Raw genomic sequence first — 14,600 nt, 5'->3', positions numbered from 1 at the left:
TTCTTTAATGATTTGTGTTGGGTAAAAAAATGAAGAAAACATAAGTTAGTTTTAGTGTTTACTTTTGTCCAAGTTACTGGTAGGAAAACAGTTGACATTTTAGTCAGCAGAACATATTTCTGGTCTTTTACTATTTATTTGCTGAAAGGTTGCAGATACTGATGGGACAACAATTATTTCTTGTGGATAGACATTTTAAAACAGATTGAGCAAATTTAAATGTAAAAAATTCACAGAAATTTCTTCTGGGGTAGCGTTCGGGATGAATTCAAGCAAACTAAAACTACACTACAGAACAGATTACGTGAAACAACGCTGGGCTTTTTTTTTCAAATGCAGTTTTCTGTTTCTTATAATGGCAACAGGAAAGAATGTTCACTTCCTCTATCTTTACTTTTTGAATGTGTGTCAAGTTAAGTCAGCAGGTTTTGGAGTTGTTTCAACTATGTCAGCAACAGACCTCTGATTTGAACAAAAAAGAGCTCTGCAGAATAGAACTCCAGAGGGAAATTCAGCGAATTTTTCCAAGTATGTTTTGATTACTTAATACTTGTCTTAGCACTGTTGATATTCACAGTTCTTTCCTCTAAACTTTGACATGTCACATCAGGTTTTAATTTGTGGTTCTCTTGTTACAGAGAGCAGACTCTTTTTGGTTGGGTCGTCACTGAATGGATTTGGCACTCGTAGCAGTGATGGTGACTTATGCTTGGTGGTTAAAGATGAACCAGTAAGTAATTCTACTCTGCTCTTGTGAGACCCCACCTGGAGTGCTGCATTCAGCTTTGGGGCTCCCAGCGCAACAAGGACATGGACTTACTAGAAAGAGTCCAGAGGAGGGCCACAAAGATGATATAGGGACTGGAGCTCCTCTCCTATAAAGACAGGCTGGGAGAGTTGGGGCTGTTCAGCCTGGAGAAGAGAAGGCTCCAGGGAGACCTTACAGTGGCCTTCCAGTACCTAAAAGGGGCCTACGGGAAAGCTGGGGAGGGACTCTTTGTCAGGGAGTGCAGTGATAGGACAAGGAGTAATGGCTTTAAACTAAAACAGGATAGATATAGCTTAGACATAAGGAAGAAATTTTTCACTCAGAGGGTGGTGAGGCACTGGCACAGGTTGCCCAGAGAAGCTGTGGATGCCCCATCCCTGGAGGTGCTCAAGGCCAGGCTGGATGGGGCTTTGGGCAACCTGGTCTGGTGGGAGGTGTCCCTGCCCATGGCAGGGGCTTGGAACTGGGTGATCTGTAAGGTGTCTTCAAATCCAAACCATTCTATGATTCTAAAATATATTTATAATTAGAACAAAGACTTTTTGTTAGGTGCACTCTCTAATAACTTAAGCACTTCATATTCAATAACTTTTAAAAATGTATGTGCTTTTATAAAGGAAACTTCTAAAATGAGGATAAACAATCAAGTTCTTCTGATTTAATAACATATTTCTGCACTGGTGATAGCTATGGATTATGGCTCCCATAAACAGTTAGTAAGTTAACCCTATAAACCATTTTACCCAACAGAACATTCCAAAAGTAAGCATTGTCTTCATTTCACAAATGGACAAAGCATAACAAAACACAAGTAGGTTGCCAAGATCATGAAGAAAGTTGTTTAAAGAACTCTAACTCATTTTAGATGCAGGAACAACTTTCTTATTTTATTATTTAGACTCTTAGATGCTGATTTTAGTGAGCAGGCATAAGAAGGAATTTGATATGCAAAATATTTTAAGTACCTTTGTAAGAGAATTTTTGAGAGAATTGGTGGAATTGAGAGTATTGATGGAACAAAAAAACTTAGGGCATAATTTTGAAATAATTGGAACATGAATTAGGGGGCAGGAAAGGAATTACTACATTTTTTGTATAAGCAGGGCTAGTTCTCGCTCAAGTTCTGTAGTTTGTGAATGTCTGATAGTTACTTTGCATGTTAGATATGAATTGTTCTGTCTGGCTTTTGCCACACTAAATGTGTATGTAGACTGAGGAATGTGTTGGTATGCATGTTCATGTCTTACTTGAAGAATTGATAGTTGTTTTAATTTGAAAAGTAAAGTCATGCTTATTGTATAAGAATAAGGAACATTAAATGAGAGATAGCAATGTTTTTCTTTAACTTTAGTATTATATTTCAGGTAAATCAGAAGACAGAAGCAAGGCATATGCTCAGCTTAGTCCAAAAACTCTTCACTACTAAACTTTGTAAGTTCCAAGCTACAATGAGGTGGTAACACTATTGGCAGTTTTGGAAGAAGTTTTGATGCACTGTTAGAATTACTTGATGTACTTGCCTGTTGTCTACCATCTTATCACAATATTATTTGGAGCAAAGTTAAAATATTTAATAAATCATTACTCATCTTGTATGATGGTACTGATAGAAAAACCTAAGCGTTGCCCTCCAAACTAATAGACTTCAAGTATGGGTAGGATCTCAAATAATTTTTGAGTCATGGACCACAACTGAAGGAGTTGGAGGCAGGAATAGTGGATTTCTTTTTGGGAAGTGTCTGTTAGTGAATTATTACTACTCTTTTAGAATGAGTGCCTTCCTGTGGACAGTACTTTTAAGAATTTGTAAAGTAAGATATCACATGCAGTAGGCTGTGTAGAACTTTCTATTTTGAGCCTTGATACCAGTGAAATAGTTAACTTTTGTGCCTAGTGAAGAAAATTTAAATGTTGGCAGTACTAGCACATACAGGAGAAACAGGTCAATTCATTGTTCTTGTAAGTTGTTGTTTAGACTGCCTTCAGATGAAGAATTCTCAGGGGGTAGTTCTTGACTTGAAAGGGAAAGCCTCCTACTTCAAAGAGGATTTTGTCCAGTTCTTTGAATCAAAAAAGATCCTGTCATTTTATTATTATCAATGGCTGTGTCCCCCTAGTTCTTAGGCTTGTGATGCATTCTTTGATGCCATTCCATATACTGCTCTTCTGAACAGTCTGCAATGGCAAGAGGAACAAACCGTTAATTTCTATGCAGACTTCAACATTTCTTTACCGGCAGGTGTGCATGCCCACATTTCAACAGCTCTCTTGAGGAGAGACTGATCACATCTGTCTCAGTAAAAGCATCCGATATTTAATGACTTTTTGCTATTGTATATTGACGTTTTTCTGTAAGCAGTCTCGAACTTAATCTGGTATGCCTAGGATGCAGGTAATATCCAGTGCTGAGAAACACAGTGATGAAATAGTTGTGTTTTTAGAGACCGGAAAGAGAGCATCTAAATAAACTATCACTTAAAAAAAATATATATGGTGCTCAGTGAGAGAGTTTTAGACAAATTCAAGTCTGTTTGCCAGGGAGTACCATTAACAGAAAGGCATCTCTGTCATGGGGGAGCAATCCCTGAAGTGTTTTTTTTCTGCCATTACTGATTTTGGCTGTTTTCCTAATTCCCTGTTGCCTTGTGAGTACCTTTGGTGAACTTAATTTAATCCAACTCTTCAATGGGAGGTTAGGCAAGACAAAACACTTCTGATATTCTTTTTCCTTCTGATTTTGTCAGTTGTGATATGTAGATCTCTTAGATCATGTCATCATAATTTTAACACCATTATGGGCAGGAGTTCCTGTATCTAGCCATCTATCCGTGTGTTTCTCAGTGAATGTTCTCTGCATAGAGCTGATAGATTAAAGTTGTTTGAAAGCATTCACCTGATTTGAAATGAAAATGTTTTTCAATATGCGTCTTTCCATTTGGATTTAATTCATTTACAAACTTTTCAGCTATGCTGAGGTTTACTACTTCTGAAACAAAGAGGTTTGCCAGTTATTTTAATGAAAGCTTATTTAAACAAATGTAATTGCTGTCATCTACAATTGCAAAATAGCTTATGGGATTTGGGGAGAGATGGTTGGTTTTTTTTTGTTTGTTTTGTTTTTTCCCCAGGCTAGACTTCAGAAGCTAATAGATTCCTATGCTTTTTCTTTACCTTTGGGGAGGCAATATTAGCAGTATGCTTCAATGGTGTCCTGTTGGCACTCCTATGGGTTTGTAGTGTCAGGCTTGATGTGCTTAGAAATGTCTGTCCATTGTCAGCTCCAGACTGGCTAAGGGTTTGTTTGTTTGTTTGTTTGTTTTAATAGAACTGATTTTTTTAAAGTAATTTCTTACCTTTACTGTCTTCAGAAGTCAAGTTCCACTTAACCACTAAAGGTGGGGTCTACATCTACATATATTTAAAGAAGCATACAGAAATTGTAATACTTTTGAAACAGTGCTTCAACTTCAGCCAGAATTCTAGATTTGCAGCCTTCAAAGGGATAGCATGAGTACATGTATGCTAGTACTGTGTAAAAGCAAATGTAAGATCTGTCTGTACAAAACTTCTTTAAGAATTGCAGTTTCATTCAAACAACACCCTGTCTTTTACTGCATGTGCTGTTTAACAACAAGGAAGGTATGAAGTTTCTTCTGATCATTATTGTTAAGTTGTGTGCTGTCCAGCTAATACTTGTGGTGCTGCCTTATAATCTTAATGTAATCCTTCTTTGACCACAGTAGTTAAGTAGTTCTTTCTCATTTTTGTGGAGGAAAGACTTCATCGTGTTTTCAACTGCGTGAGCTGTCATTAAACTTATTGCTTGCTAAACAATGAGGAGCACAAAAAAAACGTATGCCAAATGTGAAAGCTAACTAAATATGTCAGGTAGTAAGAGAAATTAAAAGGGGGGGGGGGGGGAGTGTGAAGAAACGTTGCTTAAAACTAAGTTTTTGAGCTGGTTTTGTGAAGAGTTAAAGGGATGAAAGAATATATTTTTTGTACAGCAGTATTCGTGGAATGGATAATGTTCTAAGCTTTTTTTTTAAGCCTTTTCCTAGACCATTATAGTTTAGAAATGTGGAAGAAGTTTTTTCTAGCTGTGCCTCTCCTAACTTCCTTCTGTTTGTTCCTGCGCTATGATGCTCCTGTACATTCCAAAATGAAGGCTATAAAAATAATGTGATTTTCTGCTTCACTGTAATTCCATTACTGATTGATAATTAGGAAGTATTCTGAGTGCTGATTGGATCCATCTCTTTTTCAACTTCTTACATCTCTTTTAGTTAAACCATTTTCAGAACTTTGTGTCATCTTTTTTATCCTTTATATAGTTAATTGTGATTTTTAGATTAGTGTTTCAGTCAAGTGGTATGGGAATTGGATTCGAAATGTATCTAAACTCCAGTTTATTTGAATTTGAGCTTCCAAAAGGTAACAAGTGTAAGCAAGGATCTCAAGGCCATCGTATTTCAAGTCTTAGACCAGTAGTTTATCTGTGTTTTCACTCTCCATTGATAATATGGACTAGAATCAACGTGTTCTTTTTTGAACACTCAAGTTGCAGAGCAAAGCAAGAGAATGCTTCTGATATTTACTCATTACTTTGTGACATTTTGGTCTCAGAGTTAGGTATTGTGTTTCTACTAGAGTACAGAAATACAAGGAGAGCAGCAATTTGACTTTAATTTCAAAGAGTAGCAGAGTACATGGCCTATGGTAGATTTGTAATTTGTAGATGTATTTGTTCAGATACCTGCATATGTCTATTTATGTAATACTGGCTAACATCCACAGAACTGCATGTAAAAACCACTCTCTTAGGAATGCGAAAAGTGAATTTGGGGTGATAGCAGTTACAATGTATTGAAGAGAGTATAATCTGAACCACCAAGACAGCAGTTACAATGTATTGAAGGGAGTATAGTCTGAACCACCAAGAGTTGGCTATGCTCTTTAGATTTACCCAGTCCAGACAGGATTCATTTTAACAGCAATTTAGCAGTACGGGGTTGACTGGCATTTATACCTAATTAATAAAGAGGTCATTTTCTCTTAGTTGTACAAAAAGGTGCAGTAGTGTTGAGAGTATCAGAGTGCAATCCACATAACTGTTTTCTAGTGAGGAACATGCAGCGACTAGGAGAATCCAGGGAACTTGAACTCATATAAATTACCTTGAAGGATTTTACACATAGGTGAGAATATGACGTTCTTAATGATGGTATAGACATAAGTCTTTGTTTTCCAACCGTTACATGGAAAGAAGAACATTCTGTTTAAAAAAAGGACCCTTCATTCTCTGTCTATTCCACCCCCCCTATATTTCAAAATACCCCATTCTTTGGCTGTTATATATACTGGGGAAGAAGCAATCTACTGTTAATGTACAGTAGAGATTCTGTTACCAGTGTCATCAGTGTGAGCCACTGGGGGTACCAACATCAGGTACCTTTTGACATTATCATATTTCACCCTTGGGAAACAGATTGGACTGGCTTTTTATTTTTCTTAGCCAACTAATTTGACGTGAGTACCTGTCAAGTGTTGGGAGTCACTTGCAGACAAGGATGTGTTTTGAAGTGGATTGCCACTAGAATGAATCCAGTTAATATCTGAAGGGTTCCTGAGAAGGATTATAGTGAGTTAAGTTAAATAGCTGTGGTATGCATATAGATGCTCACAGTTGTCTGCCATAGGCTATGTGTTGGGCATCTTTATCTTAAATTTGGTAATGAAAGGAAAGAAGACAGAGCTCTACAGCTTTACATTAAAAGTGTTCTGGGATGTTATAGGAGAGATGTTTGGATGTGTCTTCAGGTACAGCTGGAAATAGGGGACATTTGTTTAAGTTGTACTGCATGGTACATTCAGTGAATATAGATCAGAGTTCCTCTCAAATACCAGCTGTAAGTCCTCCTATAAAATTATTGAGTTAGTAAGATGCATTCTTTTTTGTTTGTTTTGGTGTCTCCTTGTGTGTTGCTTAGGATCATACAAGGCATTTGAATCCCAAGTAAAAGATTACTTCAGGTCAATCTGTCCAAATATGTATATACATAAAACACTTTCAGAAAGTCTCAAAAAGAAAAAGTAAAACTTGTTATAATTGAATATTACACAGTAGTGTTTCAACAAACCTGAAAATATCATCTAAAGTTAGCTATGGTCAAATACAAATGGACCTAGAATTTGCAGTGTAAGAAATGACTCAAACGGTGCTTTTTGCCCAAGTTTGTGCCATTTAAACTAAAGATTTGCTTTTTCTTTGTCTTTTCCATTGTCATCTTTGGCCATTTCTTACTTGCGATTATGGGTAACTGCTAAGTATAGTCTGAGATACTGTGGAGAACTGGTAAATCACAGATAATATGACTGATGCAGCAGTTTCAAGTAGCAAAGTGCAAAGATGTGTTTGGTGGCACTGGATGGATCTGGCAGAGCTTAGTAGGTTTGGGTGGTCTGGCGTTGAGCGTGCATTTTGATACTGTGAGGATAATCATCTGAGGTGCAGTCCTGGGACCGTGAATTTATTGCATGTCCTATTTCCATTACCATGAAAGGTAAATAAAGCTTATCACATCTTTGATGGAAACCAATGTCTTGGCTGCAAATCCGATTCCTTGCGTTCAGGATTAATTTGATAGGAAAAGTTTTTCTTGTTACATACTGTATTAGCCAAAGAAACAGTTTAAGTGAAGTTTTAAGCATAAATAGTGCATCGTGAAGATACAGTTATGTTACATAACATTGTGTTACGTACAGTTAGTATTTTTGATTAGTAAAATGCATAATTTCAACAGTAAGCAAATTATATGCAATTAAAAATGTGCAGCTGATAATGCGCCCCTTGCTATATATGACATAATGCAGGCATCTGACCATCTTGGATAGGTGTGCTCTTGCTCCCTTCTTTTTGATCTCTTAATTATTCTGTTGTAAAAGTTACAATAGAAAATTGTAATTTCTATTACAATTAAAGTACTTCTCATCAAAGGCGTTGTAGAACTGCATTCCATATGTTCAAATTTCTTGAATATACTTACTGCAGAAAAAAATGCCACAAATGTTTTTCTCTGATGTTTAGTGCATTTTTACACTCTTTCCTAGATAGCACTTTCACTGCAGTTGCTAAAGGTCACTTAGTTTAGTGCAGCCCTTCGGAGAATATTGTTAAATTTAATAAGCTACTATTTGCCATAGATCATCAGTTTCATTTCACTTAGGATCTTTTTTAAGATAAGTATCTTGCATGAAACTTAATTTGGATATTTTCTCCCTTTCAGCATGCTACATTGAGCGACCTCAGCTGATTCGAGCAAAAGTGCCAATAGTGAAGTTCAGGGATAAAGTCAGGCAAGTACTCTGCTCAACATAATTTCTTGCACACTGACATATGAAAGTACTCTCTGTATGTGCTCTCAATATGAGTAATTCCACTGAAGTCTTTGTTTTTTGTGTTGTATTTTAGTTGAATTGCAAATTTATACAGCTAGTATAAAGCTAGTGCAGTGACAGTCAGAGTACTTACTTGATAGCCTGAAGCACCTAATGTAGTTTCTGTGATGTGAATTAATAGTAGGATATCATTTATTTCTATTTTATTGATAGAGCCCTGGAAGGAAGAGGGGCCCAACAAAATTAGTTGATATTCAAGGATCATCTTTTCCAAGCTCAAGAGCAGTGCATTTCAACAAAAAGGAAGTCATGTAAAAATGCCAAGAGGCCTTGTAGATGAACAAGGAACTCCTAGCAAAACTCGGACACAAAAAAGAAGTCTACAGAAGGTGGAAGCAAGGATAGATGACCTGGGAGGGATACAGAGACTTTGTCTGAGCATCCAGGGATTAAGCTGTTAAAGCTAAAACCCAGATGGAATTGAATCATGCAAGGGATGTAAAAGGAAACGACAACTTCTTTAAGTACATCAGTGTCAAAATAAAGACTAGGGAAAATGTGAGCTCAGTGCTGACTGAGATGGGGGACCTGGTTACACAGGACAGTGAAAGGGCTGAGGTACTGAATGCCTTTGCTTGCAAAGACAGAGGCAAATAGCAGCTTTCAGATTGCTTAGGTCCCAGAGACCAGGGTGAAAGGCTGGAGCAATGAAGTTATGTATTGTTTGGTGAAAGGTCATGGAATACTTTGATTAGGTCAGGGAATATTTGAGCAAACTAAACATTTGCAAGTCCATATGCCCTTACAGGATGCTCTTATAGTAGTAGTTCAAGAAAATCCAAAGGAATGTTCAGACAAACAAAGGCTATGTGAACGAGGCCTGGCTATATAAAATGGAAACATAGATATCTACTGCTTTGTCAATAATAGGCTCTTCTCTTTGCAAGTTAAAATGTTGCAGCAGCTTATTAGCTATGAATTTAATATAGCTTCTTGAGTACTGAGAGTAATTAATGTCTATAAGCAATTAAAATTTCATTTTTGAACTGATAAAAACAAAGCAGGTAACGTCTGCCTTATTTTTTGCTGTTAACAATATGGAACTTATTAAAAAATACGTGCTCTGAAACAGTTAAAATTCATAAGTGGCTTTTTTTCCCCCACAAAGCATGCCCCCTGTTCTAATAAGAGTTTTCATTTCGAAGTGTCTGCTGATTATCTCTGGCCATCATTGCAAAAAAGAGATTCTTACATTTTGACCCCTTCTAGTTGTGTTTCCCTTTCAATTCACTGTCACAGTTTGCTGAATGAATACTTCAGAGAATCCTTCCTGACATCAGATGTTGTCCGTAGTAAATCATCTGTTGTAATTCTGTTTGAGAGAGAGATTTGTTAAAATTCCGACTATTAGTTAATATATTAAGTTGTGCAATGGTCTACATTTCTGTCTACATTTATTCATCATACAAAAAATACTACTGCATTTTGATAATAATGGAATTCAAGTCCTACAAATAATTTAACTACCGCAGACAAAGCAGATGATTTTAACTACTTGCAGACAAGTACTACTTGTGGAAGCTTTTAAAATATTATCATCTTTAAGTTGTGTTTCTCCACGTGTCACTTGGTAGGTAAAGGGCAGTAGTAACAGGTAATAGTAGGTAATAAATACTTCGGAACTGAATACCATCACACTCGATTCTTTTTCTTTTCTCATTCCCGATAGCTGCATGGAGTTTGACTTGAATGTAAACAATATTGTAGGAATAAGAAATACATTCCTTCTGAGAACCTATGCATACAGTAAGTTTCTAATTTATTTTCTTATTTCTATAAATTTTTTATGCTTTTTTAAATTTGTGTTTTGGTATTGATAAACTACTAAAATTCAGTCCAGTATATTAAGGTACTATATTAAATTACCAAATTAGTTACATTAGTTAGCTTTTATCTAACTGCTTGTTGCTCACTCTAAATATATGGATTAAACTGATATGTCAGCTATGTATGTTTTTAATTGAATGGTATAATATTCAGAAGATAACAAAGGTTCTTCATATTAAGGTCCACATATCCATTATGAGGGCTGCTTCAGTTTTCTGAGGGAGAGGAAGAGGAAAAGAATCAAATACATCATTGTAGCCTTCCCTTTTGTTTCCTTGACAGCCACCGATAGGTGTGTGTGGTTGTATGCTCTTACAGAGTCTTTCCTTGGAAAAATCAAAAATACAGCTTCAGTTTTTATACTAACCCCAAAACAGTACTGGATTGTGTCTCCTCAGGAGGTTGTTTTTCAGGGAAAGATTATGAAATAGATTTCTAAAGGAGAGGTATTAAGAACTTATCTAAGCTATGTTTTTCTTATTTGGCATCAGAGTCTTATTTGGCAGATAAATGCATAAGGAGCAGACTTCAGGCTAATTCTTCTAGGTCATCTGCATTTCTTCCTTTACCAGCACATTCAGTTTCCACGTACAGGAACTGTTTCCTCATTAGGGTAGGATGCTGTCAGCTGTCAGTACATTTCTTAGTTAATTTTGACTAAGATTTCAAACAGAGACATTTCAGTATCCCATATTCACTTTACTACGAGGGTCTACAACTTGTCCTGGATAAGTTATTTGACTAATTTCTTCATATATCCAGGAAGGCATACACCTAGGAAGGGATTTCATTCTAAGCATTCTACCCATTCTATGGGTAGGAAAATAGTATTTGCCATTCATGATTATAGGTGAGGGGTTATGTCAACAACTCAAAGGCGTTTAGGAAACACCTATTAGAAAATAGGTATTTCTAGCTTCTGCCACGGATTTTCTGTTTTCCTCTCAGCAAATCACTGGAGGGCACAAGAGAATCCAGGTGTTTCTTTCTCTACATAAGCTATAGAAGATCCCTGCTCAGCCAAGCTGGCCTTCTGCCCCACCTGCTTGACTTCCACCATTTTTAAATTGCCTGCTCCAGTACTCTTAAGCAATGACTCTTGGAAAGCAACCAGCACTGATGGACCCCAACACCTTCAACAGCAGTTTCCCAGGGGACCTTACTAACTATTTCTCTGAGCAGCCTGAAGTCTGCTCTCACCATATCCAGGGTTGAGGTTTTGCTGACGGTTTTCCTGCTATCACCAAGTATTTTAAACTCAACTGCTTCATGATCATTGTGGCCAAGATGACTGCCAATTGCCACTTCACCCATGACACCCTGTTATGTTCACAAGCAACAAATCTAGGAGGGCACCTTTCCTATTCCTTACCTGTACCAAGAAGTTATCATCAAGGTGTTTTAGGAATCTCCTGGGCCTGTTGGTATCAGCTATGTGGTATTCTGAGTTAACGTCTGGCAAGTTCTAGTCACCCATGAGGACAAGTGCATCTGATCTAGAGATATCCCTTAATTCCTTATAGAATAATTCATTGGTGTCATTATCCTGGCTGGGTGGTTTATAGTAGACTCCCACAATGATATCTGCTTTATTTGCTTGACCCTTCTTCACTACCCAGAGGCTCTCAAACATATCATCACCAACTCCAGGCTCGGTTCAGCTCAGGCTCTCCATTACAGACAGTGCCTGCCCTGCCTGTCCCTCCTGAAGAGCCTAGGACTGTCTATGACAGCACAGCAGTCACAGGACTCTTCCCACCAAGTCTCACATATGCTAATGATGTTGTAGCCCTGGAAGTGAGCCAAGGCTTCTAGCTTCTCTTGCTTGTTCCTCGTGCTGCATGCATTGGTGTAAGGGGGGGAAAAAAAGCTACTTAGGCCAAGGCAATTTAAAATTAATGTTTGGATGCAATGATTAAGTGATTACCACTTTCATGGACCCCAAGGAAAACTTAAAAAATGAGCTCTGTCTCCTCCAGTCAAAATTCATTTCCCTGACTTCATAGTTTATATAATCTAAATTAAAAAAAAAAAAAATAGCTTTGGTCTTTCCTGGCACCAAATTAATTCAGAGAATTTGTGTGATGAACTGGAGATAACTTAGAAGTAGAATGTGATACTGCTACATTGACAGATGTATCTAGTTTTGTCAATTACAGGGGTTATGCTGGGTATCTATGGATCTGAATACTTGAACGGGTATTTTTCAAATACAAACTTTTTTGTGACTTTTATGAGATAGATAGTAGTTGTAGAATAATTAAGTAAATTCTGTAAAAGTCTGCAAAAAGTAACCTTAGAATACAAGAAGAGTATCATGTTGATGAAGGAACAAAAATTGATTGATTTCTGTCTAAACATGCCCTTTTTTGAGAACTATTTATTTTATTTACAGTTGAGAAAAGAGTTCGTCCATTAGTAGTGGTTGTTAAAAAGTGGGCGAGTTTTCACGACATAAATGATGCCAGTCGTGGTACTTTAAACAGCTACAGTCTTGTGTTGATGGTTTTGCACTATTTACAGAGTAAGTATGTTTTGCTTGTTAACACTGTCCTTTTTTAAGTTTACATTTGAGTAGTTTTCTTCTTTAATAAAATTAAACACTGCTAGAAATGATCTTCCACACACAAAAAAATCTGAAAGCTATGTATTTTTACTCATTTCCTTAGTGATGCTTTTTTATTTAAAAAGTGGACCGCTTCCTTGAAGGCAATTACCAACTTCCAATGGAAAAAAAAAAATCAATGTACTTGCAGGACGCTGTGTAACTATAAAATAAACTCAAGCTGCAGTTAACAAAAAATGTGCCTGTGTTAAAAAGGCTTAAGCGTGAAAATAACAATTTGTTTTTGATTTGGGAACTTGGGAATTTGAAAAGAAAATTCAAAGAGAAGAATACTGTGGGATCATTTTTCCATGTTCTGATGAGTGAAGGACTAAATGTGAGTAGGATGTGTATATGCAGGAATGCACTACCATGTCATTAGATTTTCTTCTGATTACTGCCTTATGTAAGGTGACTGATGTTGAAGACCATTAGAAGTTGGGATATTTGACTGCTAGGGGCAACATCTTTTCTTGTGACTTCAATATATGGAAACATTGAACACCTGTATGGAGCAGGAAGGCCGAGGATCCCTGCTGAGAATTCAAGAAAGTCATTCAGCCCAGAAATATTCCTGAGGAATAGATAGAAATGAGCTTATCCCTCATCACTTTCTTTCATTAGAGGAAATCCACTTTTGTAATTTTGTAGTTTGCAATTCTTGTTTGAGACTTAAGGAGTCATGCAAGAAATCACTAAGCTCAGTAGGAGTTTCTTGATTGCCTATTGGGAGATGAGTGATTTCAGAAAGGAAGGCAAGAAACCCCTGAAGAGCACATCTGGTGTAGTAGTATGCCCCTAGACCTATTTTCTTTTTTCGTAATTCCTGTTAGTTCACAAGTAGCCTCTGTATCTTGTTGCTCATGTTAATTCTACATCTTTTTTTTTATACTTTTTGTAATGTCCTGATTGTTCTTTCCATATTATTTTAGTAACAACTGATTTTTAACATTTTATGGTAATATCTGCGGACGAATTGCATATGCTCTCATTTTATTTAGACTTTTCTCTTTGTCAGTTTGTGTAGTTTTTTTGGTGGTAGTGGTTGTGGGTTTTTTTGTTTGGTTGGTTTGTTTGTTTGTTTTTTTTAAATCAGATGGAAAGATGCAATGCCTAGTTCCTATGACAGCTTGTTTGGCCTGGAATGAAGATACTCCCTGTAGAGTGGGTAGCCAACTATTTATTAGTTTCAAGATGACACTACACCCACTCTTTGCTAGGGTGGAAGGTTTTTTTTTGATAGTTGACTCAAGCTGGTGGCTTTCTTTCAACTGAACAGTATCTGTAGTAGAGGACCTAGGAGGGTGTTTTGTGTGTTTGGGATCCAGTTGGCTGACTTACTTTTGAACTCTTTGAAGCCCGTACCATGTGCGTGTTATTAACGTATCAATCCCAGGGACATAAGCAAGTCTGTCTTGTGACTGTGTTGTTTTCTCTGTGACGTTTTCTTCACATCTGATGTGGTGGAATTCCATAGATTCTTTTGTTTCTGTGGAAAGAAAAGAAAGTGTTGTCACAGCTCTGAAACCATAGGATTAGCAACTGAGTACTTCTATATAGATCCTTAACAGAAAAAAAAAGAAAACAAAAAAAGCTAGTGGTTGATTTAGAGGAGGTGAGATGATAGTTGACTTAAAAAGGCCAAAGTAATTATCAGATATAGAATTTAAAATGTTGGAAGCTACTCTGAGATGCAAACGTTGCTATGCAAAGGTGAAGCGCAAGCAGGAGAAGTGAAAAGTATCTTTACATGGTCTAGCAATTAGCAAACATCTTAAGGATGACTTGATAAGCACTTAATAAGTTAGTATTACAATTTGAGTGGAACCTGGACTTTTAATTTTGAAATTTATTATCCAAATTTATTTTCAGTGTATTGCAGAAACTCTGGGGACTGATGGGGAGTGAGGGATTTCATGTATTGTGTGCTGTGTGCAGTCA

At 36.8% G+C, this 14,600-nt stretch overlaps 1 protein-coding gene across 7 annotated transcripts in view; it reads left to right on the top strand.

Moving 5' to 3' along the window:
* TENT2 (terminal nucleotidyltransferase 2) overlaps nucleotides 1-14,600 on the top strand; it is a 39,025-nt gene that overhangs the window by 6,231 nt on the left and 18,194 nt on the right. For 4 of the 7 annotated variants that reach the window (XM_040541088.1, XM_040541091.1, XM_040541087.1 and 1 more), the window contains exons 7-12: nucleotides 414-528; nucleotides 639-730; nucleotides 2,134-2,200; nucleotides 8,056-8,125; nucleotides 9,897-9,973; nucleotides 12,450-12,578. In XM_040541088.1, coding sequence (XP_040397022.1) covers nucleotides 414-528; nucleotides 639-730; nucleotides 2,134-2,200; nucleotides 8,056-8,125; nucleotides 9,897-9,973; nucleotides 12,450-12,578 — 550 coding nt within the window. The remainder of the gene's footprint in view (nucleotides 1-413; nucleotides 529-638; nucleotides 731-2,133; nucleotides 2,201-8,055; nucleotides 8,126-9,896; nucleotides 9,974-12,449; nucleotides 12,579-14,600) is intronic. The other 3 variants (XM_040541092.1, XM_040541089.1, XM_040541090.1) reach the window with 1 other exon arrangement.

This window comes from Cygnus olor, chromosome Z, assembly GCF_009769625.2.
Source record: "Cygnus olor isolate bCygOlo1 chromosome Z, bCygOlo1.pri.v2, whole genome shotgun sequence".
Taxonomy (NCBI): Eukaryota; Metazoa; Chordata; class Aves; order Anseriformes; family Anatidae; genus Cygnus; species Cygnus olor.
Note: the sequence above shows the minus strand (reverse complement) of the source record. Positions and strands in the feature narration are given on the sequence as shown.